The sequence below is a fragment of the Oncorhynchus mykiss genome, chromosome 14 (assembly GCF_013265735.2).
Source record: "Oncorhynchus mykiss isolate Arlee chromosome 14, USDA_OmykA_1.1, whole genome shotgun sequence".
In the NCBI taxonomy this organism is placed as follows: Eukaryota; Metazoa; Chordata; class Actinopteri; order Salmoniformes; family Salmonidae; genus Oncorhynchus; species Oncorhynchus mykiss.
Window position 1 is genome coordinate 37,641,348 of NC_048578.1, and position 11,924 is coordinate 37,653,271.

General features: G+C 43.2%; 1 protein-coding gene across 2 annotated transcripts in view; it reads right to left on the minus strand.

Moving 5' to 3' along the window:
- Nucleotides 1-506: 506 nt before the first annotated feature.
- The window catches only part of LOC110489226 (kelch-like protein 4), a 46,320-nt gene continuing 34,902 nt past the window's right edge, over nt 507-11,924 (minus strand). Inside the window, exons 8-11 of one of the 2 annotated variants that reach the window (XM_036943477.1) lie at nt 4,737-4,899; nt 4,028-4,240; nt 1,241-1,412; nt 507-1,089 (exon numbers count right to left, since the gene is read on the minus strand). In XM_036943477.1, coding sequence (XP_036799372.1) covers nt 1,030-1,089; nt 1,241-1,412; nt 4,028-4,240; nt 4,737-4,899 — 608 coding nt within the window. In that variant the 3' untranslated portion in view covers nt 507-1,029. The remainder of the gene's footprint in view (nt 1,090-1,240; nt 1,413-4,027; nt 4,241-4,736; nt 4,900-11,924) is intronic. The other variant, XM_036943478.1, reaches the window with a different exon arrangement.

Genomic DNA, 11,924 nt, shown 5'->3' on the forward strand with positions numbered 1-11,924 from the left:
GCCCAGGAAGATTAACTGCAGCTTTCGTAACAGCTAATGGGAATCCTAACGAAACATCCCAAAACAATTCTATATTGTTTAATTACAAATGAATATTAACTAGCATGCCAAAATATAAAAAGAAACACTGGAAAGATGACTGCAATTTTAGCAAACCTACTAAAATCTTTGTAGTAATGCGAAATATCAATATGATATATTTGTATATATTTTTTAAAACATGTACAAAACATTTCTAAGACTGGGTAATGACTTTGGTGTAATTCAGATATAGCTTCCAAGAAAAACAAATATTTTTGAAAACTTTTTGTTAGATTTCTTTCCTTTCGAAAATAACTATATCCAGCTCACAGTTGTTGAGCAACATGAGTAACTTTCTCAAATTGTTCTGATAGAGCGTACCCGGTATTGCACTTTGCAAACTCTTCATCTTCAGTATTATTCACAGTGATCCTTCTTCAAAACGTTTTGTCCAAGAGTAGAAATCCAGTTTAGCAACAGAGATGTAGTAAAAATAGAAAAAGTACCTTTAATTTTCAAGTGGCTAAAAGCGAGATATACATAGGAGTATAAATCGAGAAAAAATATTATGTGATGAGACAAATATAGAATGTTGCTGTATAAATGTAAAAGTATCAATTAATAAATGTCATTTCTTTCATTGTATCATATAGAGAACATTATTGTCTGATCATTATTTTCTGATCATTATTTTCTGATAGAGCATTTTAACAGAGTAACCAGACCAAGGAGAGTGTGGCAAAGTTTCCTAATATTTTTAACCACAACTAACCACTTACTTGATCTCTAGATATGGTAAAGTACGTTCTTATAATCAAAGATAAAATACTTTCAAGTGGACAATGAAAATCACTGTTAATGGAAACATTGGTTTGTGAGGAATGCAGTAGAGGTTTGTCTTTACAGTAGAAAAACTGATGGAAAAACATTCTCAGTGGTGACATCAGTGGTGACATCATATCATGTGTTCTGTGTGCCATTCCAGGGGGTTGTAGAGAGTTGTAGTCCTTAAGGTATTCTCACAACTACAACACAGGCTCCAGCCCTTCCAATGTTGAGATTGACCTCCTGTTGGAGACATACAGTAAAGGGTAATGAAAGGTCATTCAGTCCGTCTTAAAAAAAACTATTACAGAATGGAAATTAAAGGTTGTGCCTGGCTATTGGAATTCTGGGTCGAAAAGCATTCTAAGAAGATCTAAGGAATGATTCAAGTTACCTCAGTCCATTCATTGTTTTGTGCATCATAGGACTCAACACTGTTCAGGTAGGACGTTCCATCGTATCCTCCGACAGCATATAGCCTGTCTCCTAGCAGACAGATACCTACAGCATCTCTGGGGACACTCAGAGAGGACACCGTGGTCCATGTGTCTGTTTTGGGATCATACCTGCAGTGACAGAGAGGAAATACAAGGATGAAGAGAAATACCCGAAGAAGAGTAGTGAGCACTGGGATATTTAAGAGATACAGAGCAAAGATTAAGCTTGTCCATGGATGAATTCAACAATATATTTTGAGTGGGAGAAAATATTTTGTTGTATTTTTTTTAAATAAATAAACTTTTTTTTAATGACATTTTCTGTTTAATTGTTTTGACATGATGGTATTCTGTTCATTGATAGGGTTACATGCAGTGTGTATCAGATACAGGTTGATTTTTTACAGAACAGCCAGCAGGGGGTAGCAGAAGCCAGATAATCACACTGCTAAAACCAGCTCCAATGGAAACAATGACGTGTCTTGGGTTTGACCTGTACAAGCAGACAGACAGAGATAATGGCTGTGTTCAAGAGGATCAAACCTGTAATGTGCCTGGGGGTAAATTGTGACTGATCTACACATAATAATGAGTAGTTATTTATGACGCAAGGTTTTTTGTAGATCTGTCAGTCGGTAGTCGGCCTGCGATGTGGAACAATCTCAATGTCTGCGTTTGACACTGCAGCCAACTTTAAAGGCAAGTTCAGACTGACTGATCTACAAATCACCTTGCATCATAAATAACTACTCACTATTCCTTTGTAGATCAATCATCCAATCACAATTTACCCATGATACATCACGGTTTTGATGCTATCGAACACGGCCAATGCCTCACCTCAAGGGACATAACAAGACACACACCCAACTCCTTGTTTCTATATGCATAGCTATACTTCACCCTTATAAAATCTAACAAGACACGATGTTGAGTTTTTTACTCTAGTACAGTACAGGGATAGGCTACATTCCAATTCTAGTACAGTACTGGGATAGGCTACATCACAATTCTAGTACAGTAATGGGATAGGCTACTTCCCAATTCTAGTACACTACTGAGATAGGCCACATCCCAAATCTAGTACACTACTGAGATAGGCCACATCCCAATTCTAGTACACTACTGAGATAGGTCACATCCCAAATCTAGTACAGTACTGAGATAGGCTGCATCTCAATTATCTGCACGTCTCCCAAAAGTGTGCACTTACATCTCTGTCATGGATTCAAAAGCATTGGATTGGTGTAAGCCTGGGCTAAAGGGAGTTTTCACATTGTTAAATGCATTTTGGGAAGTGTGCAACTCCCAAGAATCTATACGCAGCCATATTGTAGAACAGAGCTATGATTGGTTGTCTTCCTCTCTACACAGTCTGATAGCCTGGGACAGTGGTTGTCTACCTCTCTACACAGTCTGAGAGTCTTGGACAGTGGTTGTTTACCTCTCTACACAGTCTGAGAGTCTTGGACAGTGGTTGTTTACCTCTCTACACAGTCTGGGACAGTGGTTGTTCACCTCTCTACACAGTCTGTTAGTCTGGGACAGTGGTTGTTTACCTCTCTACACAGTCTGTTAGTCTGGGACAGTGGTTGTCTACCTCTCTACACAGTCTGTTAGTCTGGGACAGTGGTTGTTTACCTCTCTACACAGTCTGGGACAGTGGTTGTTTACCTCTCTACAGTCTGTTAGTCTGGGACAGTGGTTGTTTACCTCTCTACACAGTCTGGGACAGTGGTTGTCTACCTCTACACAGTCTGTTAGTCTGGGACAGTGGTTGTTCACCTCTCTACACAGTCTGTTAGTCTGGGACAGTGGTTGTTTACCCCTCTACACAGCCTGTTAGTCTGGGACAGTGGTTGTTTACCTCTCTACACAGTCTGTTAGTCTGGGACAGTGGTTGTCTACCTCTCTACACAGTCTGTTAGTCTGGGACAGTGGTTGTTTACCTCTCTACACAGTCTGGGACAGTGGTTGTTTACCTCTCTACAGTCTGTTAGTCTGGGACAGTGGTTGTTTACCTCTCTACACAGTCTGGGACAGTGGTTGTCTACCTCTCTACACAGTCTGTTAGTCTGGGACAGTGGTTGTTCACCTCTCTACACAGTCTGTTAGTCTGGGACAGTGGTTGTTTACCTCTCTACACAGTCTGGGACAGTGGTTGTCTACCTCTCTACACAGTCTGTTAGTCTGGGACAGTGGTTGTTCACCTCTCTACACAGTCTGTTAGTCTGGGACAGTGGTTGTCTACCTCTCTACACAGTCTGTTAGTCTGGGACAGTGGTTGTTCACCTCTCTACACAGTCTGAGAGTCTGTGACAGTGGTTGTTTACCTCTCTACACAGTCTGGGACAGTGGTTGTTTACCTCTCTACACAGTCTGGGACAGTTGTTGTTTACCTCTCTACACAGTCTGGGACAGTGGTTGTTTACCTCTCTACACAGTCTGTTAGTCTGGGACAGTGGTTGTTTACCTCTCTACACAGTCTGGGACAGTGGTTGTTTACCTCTCTACACAGTATGTTAGTCTGGGACAGTGGTTGTTTACCTCTCTACACAGTCTGTTAGCCTGGGACAGTGGTTGTTTACCTCTCTACACAGCCTGGGACAGTGGTTGTCTACCTCTCTACACAGTCTGAGAGTCTGGGACAGTGGTTGTCTACCTCTCTACACAGTCTGATAGCCTCTGACAGTGGTTGTCTACCTCTCTACACAGTCTGTTAGTCTGGGACAGTGGTTGTTTACCTCTCTACACAGTCTGTTAGCCTGGAGCAGTGGTTGGACGCCGGGGCATCATGACCACCCACAGCATAGAGGAAGCTGTTGTACGTGGCCACACCCACCCCTCCTCTCCGCTTCGCCATGGGGGCACACATACTCCACTTGTTGGTGTGTGGATCAAAGCATTCCATCGACCGCAGACACGAGCTCCCATCCCGACCGCCAACTGCAAACAATCTGTAAGGACAATAAAAGTGTTACAAATCGTATTTTGGATGTTGCTCAGATATGAAATCTTCTTTTAAGGGAGGGAAAATCTCAGGCGTCCTTAGCAGAGAGGAATGGAGGGTTAAAGGAAACATCTTCCTTCCTTGTTGTCTATTTTTTGTTACCCAGAATCGGGAAGACAATCTAAAAAGGGTTTTAGAGAGTGAAAACACACTGCACAACGGTCCGTTGTTGTGTGGCGTTATGTAACGTAGAGCTGTGGTAGTCTAGGCCCAGGCTTACACACGTAGAAAAGCATTCTTGTTTTAATACGAAGGCTAGGCATTCGCCAAAATGTGTTACATAAGAAGAAGCAGAACTATTTTGTCCTGTTGTGCTGGTTATCAGCTTCTAAGTGTGTAAGAAATTCTCCTTTTCATGGTGTGCGTTATGTCAAAAATAAAGCTTGTGATTTAGTAACAACTGATACTGTATGCCGTCATAATGTTTTAGTACAGCCACTTACTTCCCGTTGAGTGCGGTGACTCCCATGGTGCTGCGTGGGGTGGACATGCTGGCCACGTAGTTCCACTGTCTAGCCTGGGGGTCCCACCTCTCCACCGTATTCAGGTAACTCCATCCATCATGGCCGCCTACTGCATACATGGGGCCCTCCAACACTGTTATACCTGGAGAGTTACACAGAGGAGGGAACCATCAACCAGAGCCTACACTGTGTGTGTGTGTGTGTGTGTGTGTGTGTGTGTGTGTGTGTGTGTGTGTGTGTGTGTGTGTGTGTGTCTCAACCAGAGCCTACTGTGTGTGTGTGTGTGTGTGTGTGTGTGTGCGCGTGCGTGTGTGTGTGTCTCAACCAGAGCCTACTGTGTGTGTGTGTGTGTGTGTGTGTGTGTGTGTGTGTGTGTGTGTGTGTGTGTGTGTGTGTGTGTGTGTGTGTGTGTGTGTCTCAACCAGAGCCTACTGTGTGTGTGTGTGTGTCTCAACCAGAGCCTACAGTGTGTGTGTGTGTGTGTGTGTGTGTGTGTGTGTGGCTCAACCAGAGGCATCAACCATGATGCTCATTTTAGAACAGCTAAAGTGCTGTTGGATGAGTCACCGTTGTGTGGAACTGTCTGAATGTAGGCTATTCTATTCTCCAAACAGACCTGGGTTCAAATACCATTTGAAATCATTTAAAATACGTTATTTCCACTTGATTAAGCTTGCTTGGCTTAATGGAACCAATAGAATAATCCCAAAACTACAAACTCTGCACACCCAGAACCAGGCAGAACCAGGCAGGCTAGGGCAAACTTAGTATTTGAAAGATTTGAAATAGTACTTGAACCCAGGTCTGTTGTCCAAACAGGATGGATATAAAACACTGTTAATCCTGCTATTGCTGGGGTCACTGAGGAAAGTGATTTTCCAACAACAATGAATAGGAAGTTACTGTACAACACAATAGATAGATTTATCCAGAGCATTCGGAAAGTATTCAGACCCCTTGACTTTTAAACACATTTTGTTAATGTTACAGCCTTATTTTAAAATTGATTAAATTGTTATTTTTTTCCATCAATCTATGCACAATACCCCATAATGACAAAGTGAAAACAGATTTTTAGAAATTTTAGAAAGAAAAAAAATAGCATATTTACATAAGTTTTCAAACTATTTGCTATGAGAGTCGAAATTGAGCTGCGGTGCATCCTGTTTCCATTGATCATACTTGAGATGTTTCTACAACTTGATTGGAGTTCACCTGTGGAAAATTAAATAGATTTTACATGATGTGGAAAGGCCCACAGTTGACAGTGCATGTCAGAGCAAAAACCAAGCCATGAGGTGGAAGGACTTTTCCATAGAGCTCGAGACAGGATTGTGCCTAGTACCCGATCTAGGGAAGGGTACCAAAGCATTTCTGCAGCATTGAAGGTCCCGAAGAACATCATCATTCTTCATCATCATCATTCTTCATCATCAGCCTCCATCATTCTAAAATGAAAGAAGTTTGGAACCACCATGACTCTTCCTAGAGCTGGCTGCCCAGCCATGCTGAGCAATCAGGGAAGAAGGGTCTGTTTATTTTACTAGGCAAGTCAGTTAAGAACAAATTCTTATTTCCAATTACAGCCTAGGAACAGTGAGTTCCTAGTAGTTCCTAGTAGAGTTCCTATGGTAGAGTGGTCAGACGGAAGCCACTCCTCAGTATACAGCCCGCTTGGAGTTTGCCAAAAGGCACATGAAGGACTCTCAGACCATGATAAACAAGATTCTCTGGTCTGATGAATCCAAGATTGAATGCCAATGTCTGGAGAAAACCTGGCACCAAACCTTCAGTGAAGGATGGTGGTGGCAGTAGTACGCCTGATTACCAACAATGAAGAGACAGCCTACAGGGGTGGAGGTGAGGGCCCTGGAAGAGTGGTGCCAGGAAAATATACTCTCACTCAACATCAATTAAACAAAGGAGCTGATCGTGCACTTCAGGAAACAGCAGAGGGAGCACCCACCTATCCACATCAACAGGGACCATGTTGGAGAAGGTGGAATGCTTCAAGTTCTTTGGGTACACATCACTGACAAACTGAAATGGTCCACCCACACAGACAGTGTGGTGAAGAAGGCGCAACAGTGCCTCTTCAACCTCAAGGAGACTGAAGAAATTTGGCTTGGCACCTAAAACCCTCACAAACTTTTACAGATGCACAATTGAGAGCATCCTGTCGGGCTGTATCACTGCCTGGTACGGCAACTGCACCGCCCACAACTGCAGGGCTCTCCAGAGGGTGGTGAGGTCTGCCCAACGTATCACCGGGGGCAAACTACCTGCCCCCAGGACACCTACAGCACTCGATGTCACAGGAAGTCCAAAAAGTTGATCAAGGACAACAACCACCCGAGCCACTGCCTGTTCACCCAGCTATCATTCAGAAGGCGATGTCAGTACAGGTGCAGCAAATCTTTGACCGAGAGACTGAAAAAAATCTCAAGGCCGTCAGACTGTTAAATAGCCAGCACTAGCACCTTAGACGCTGCTGCCCTATGTACATAGACTTTAAATCACTGGCCGCTTTAATAATGTTTACATATCTTGAATTACTCATGTCATGTGTATATACTGTATTCTATTCTATTCCACTGTATTTTAGTCTATGCCGCTCTGACTTTGCTCGTCCAAATGTTTATACATTTTTGATTCCCTTCCTTTAGATTTGTATGTGTATTGTTGTGAAATTGTTAGATGTGACTTGTTAGATATTACTGCACTGTTGGAGCAAGAAACACAAGCATTTCGCTACACCCGCAATAACATCTGCTAAACATGTGTATGTGACCAACAACATTTGATTTGATTTGATCGTGCTATGGGGATATTTTTCAGCTGCAGGGAAACTAGTCAGGATCGAGGGAAAAACTTGAACCCAATCGAACATCTCTGGAGAGACCTGAAAATACCTGTTCAGCAACTCTCCCCATACAACCTGATAGCGTTTGAGAGGAGACTAGTCAGGATCGAGGGAAAGATGAACAGAGGAAAATATATACAGTGGGGCAAAAAAGTATTTAGTCAGCCACCAATTGTGCAAGTTCTCCCACTTAAAAAGATGAAAGAGGCCTGTAATTTTCATCATAGGTACACTACAACTATGACAGACGAAAAGAAAGAAAATCACATTGTAGGATTTTTAATGCATTTATTTGCAAATTATGGTGGAAAATAAGTATTTGGTCAATAACAAAAGTTTATCTCAATACTTTGTTATATACCCTTTGTTGTCAATGACAGAGGTCAAACGTTTTCTGTAAGTCTTCACAAGGTTTTCACACATTGTTGCTGGTATTTTGGCCCATTCCTCCATGCAGGCCTCTTTCTTCCTTTTAAGTGGGAGAACTTGCACAATTGGTGGCTGACTAAATACTTTTTTGCCCCACTGTAGATCCTTGATGAAAACCTGCTCCAGAGCGCTCAGGACCTCCAAATGGGGCGGAGGTTCAACTTCCAACAGGACAACAACCCTAAGCACACAGCCAAGACAACACAGGAGTGGCTTTGGGACAAGTCTCTGTATGTCCTTGTGACCCAACCAGAGCCCGGACATGAACCAGATTTAACATCCCTGGAGAGACCTGAAAATAGCTGTGCAGCGATGCTCCCCATCCAACCTGACAGAGCTTGAGATAATCTGCAGAGAAGAATGGGAGAAGCTCCCCAAATACAGGTGTGAAAAGCTCTCCAAATACATGTTTGCCAAGCTTGTAGCGTCATACCCAAGAAGACTCAAGTCTGTAATCCCTGCCATAGTTGCTTCAACAAAGTGCTGAGTAAAGAGTCTGAATACTTATGGAAATGTTCTATTTCAATTGGCTGTTTTTTTTATAAATTTGCAAACATTTCTAAAAACCCGTTTTTGCTTTGTCATTTTGGGTTATTGTGTGTAGATTGATTAGTGAAAACAAACTACTCCATTTCAGAATAAGGCTGTAGGTGAACAATATTTGGAAAAAGTCAAGGGGTCTGAAAACTTTCTGAATGCACTGTATATATTTGTCTGATAATGTTCTGGTTTAGGGCACAACATTATTCTAAAGGAACATCGGGTATAAAACATTCTACATTCTGTACGAATTACGTTAAACCGAAATAGTAATTTTAATTAAACCAGTTGTGGTTGATTTGACATGTGAAAAAGTCGTTCCCTTCTTTTCCATAGCCAGCAGCACATGCAGCTCCTCACATCTTCACAGGAAAACCGTGCTCACCACAAGCAAAGTATAAGAGCTATCTGCTACAGCCCCGATGAAAGGAGACCCGGTAATACTATTCACTGTAACCTCTGGGGGAAACATGTTCACCCATAGCTCATAAATGTCAACCACACATCTCACAGACGAGTGAGATGAATACTTTACTAGAGATCCTCAGTACACAGGCATAGACCAATTCCAACTGTGAATCAAGCCATTCCTGATATGAAACGTATGAGAAAAGAGAAAATCAGAGCAGGCGTACAGGTAGTCTGCCAAGGTGTTATATAGGAATAGTGTAAGTGAGAGAGAGTGAAAGAGAGAGAGAGGGAGGCAGAGAGAGAGAGAGAGGTAGAGAGAGAGAGAGGGGCAGAGAGAGAGACAGAGAGAGACAAAGAGAGACAGAGAGAGAGAGAGAGAGACTCTTTAGGTAGGTACACCTGCAGCTCACCCCTTGGCAGCAGTACTGTAGTCTACTTCATCACCGACCTCAACCCAGAGTCTCTCAGAGCCTTCACAGTCAGCCCACTAACACCTCTCTCAGACCAGAGTAAAATCACAGTGTATCTGAGAAGAGAACCCAACCATGACGCATCACGGCCCAATAAATTGCATGGTACTAAACAGGCCTATAGATATAGAGTGCAAACAGTACAGAAATCTACCAAAAAGCAAATTAGTAGCCAAAAAATACACAACAAATGGACAAGGTTTTAGCCTTAACATTCTCCAACAGCAACAAAGGTGTACATTTGGTCGTTTGAAACATAAACTTTATATTTGACAAATTAGCCTCCTTGGCTAATCGAAAGAAACATAAGAGTAAACCAAAAATAACAGATCATGAAAAATGGTCTGATAATGATTGGAGAAATCTAAGGAAATCATTGAGAAATATATCTAATCAAAAACACAGAGAACCAGACAACAAAAATCTACCCCTTCAACATGGGGAAACACTGAAGCAATACAAACACACCAGATTTCTTCTCTCAGGGACGTGGAGTGAAACAGGGCTGTCCAATAAGTCCAACACTATTTAACATCTACATTAATGAACTGGCAAAAACATTAGACAAATCGGCAGCACCTGGTATCACCCTATACAACACTGAAATCAAGTGTCTGCTGTACACAGATGACCTGGTGCTGCTGTCTCCCACTAAGGAGGGTGTGCTGTACACAGACGACCTGGTGCTGCTGTCTCCCACTAAGGAGGGTGTGCTATACGCAGATGACCTGATGCTGCTGTCTCCCACTAATGCGGGTGTGCTGTACACAGATGACCTGATGCTACTGTCTCCCACTAAGGAGGGTGTGCTGTACGCAGATGACCTGATGCTACTGTCTCCCACTAAGGAGGGTGTGCTGTACGCAGATGACCTGATGCTACTGTCTCCCACTAAGGAGGGTGGGCTGTACGCAGATGACCCGATGCTACTGTCTCCCACTAAGGAGGGTGTACTGTACACAGATGACCTGATGCTACTGTCTCCCACTAAGGAGGGTGTGCTGTACGCAGATGACCTGATGCTACTGTCTCCCACTAAGGAGGGTGTGCTGTACGCAGATGACCTGATGCTACTGTCTCCCACTAAGGAGGGTGTGCTGTACGCAGATGACCTGATGCTGCTGTCTCCCACTAAGGAGGGTGTGCTGTACGCAGATGACCTGATGCTGCTGTCTCCCACTAAGGAGGGGTTACAGAAGCACCTAGATCATCTGCACAGGTTCTGTCAGACGTGGGCTCTGACCGTTAACCACAGGTTCTGTCAGACCTGGGCTCTGACCGTTAATCACAGGTTCTGTCAGACCTGGGCTCTGACCGTTAACCACAGGTTCTGTCAGACCTGGGCTCTGACCGTTAACCACAGGTTCTGTCAGACCTGGGCTCTGACCGTTAATCACAGGTTCTGTCAGACCTGGGCTCTGACTGTTAATCACAGGTTCTGTCAGACCTGGGCTCTGACTGTTAATCACAGGTTCTGTCAGACCTGGGCTCTGACCATTAATCTAAAAAAAAACAAATATAATGACATTCCAAAAAAGGTCTGTAATTCAGGATGACAAATATAAATTCTATTTGGACACAGTTCTATTAGAACACACCAAAAACTATACATATCTAGGACTAAATATCAGTAACACAGGTAGCTTTCACATGGCTGTGAAGGAGCTGAGAGACAAAGCAAGAAGAGCATTCTATGCCGTTAAAAGGAACATTAAAATCAAAATTCCAATTAGAATCTGGCTCAAAATGTTTCAATCAGTTATAGAATCAATTGCTCTATATGGCAGTGAAGTATGGGGTCCACTCTCCAACAGTGAATTTGCCAAATGGGACAAACATCCAATCAAAACACTGCATGCAGAGTTTTTGCAAAACTGTATTGCAAGTGCAAAGAAAAACTCCAAATAACGCATGTAGAGCAGAATTGGGCCGATACCCCCTCTTTATTCGAATAGAAAAAAGGGCCATCAATTTTTACAACCATCTAAAAACAAGTTACCCCAAAATATTCCATCACACAGCTCTACAATGTCAAGAGATGAAACAAGAGAAGAGTCCCCTCAGCCAGCTGGTTCTGAGGCTCAGTTCACTAACTCAAACCAACCCGATAGAGCCTCAGGACAGCACTCAGCCAGCTGGTTCTGAGGCTCAGTTCACTAACCCAAACCAACCCCATAGAGCCTCAGGACAGCACTCAGCCAGCTGGTTCTGAGGCTCAGTTCACTAACCCAAACCAACCCCATAGAGCCTCAGGACAGCACTCAGCCAGCTGGTTCTGAGGCTCAGTTCACTAACCCAAACCAACCCCATAGAGCCTCAGGACAGCACTCAGCCAGCTGGTTCTGAGGCTCAGTTCACTAACCCAAACCAACCCCATAGAGCCTCAGGACAGCACTCAGCCAGCTGGTTCTGAGGCTCAGTTCACTAACCCAAACCAACCCCATAGAGCCTCAG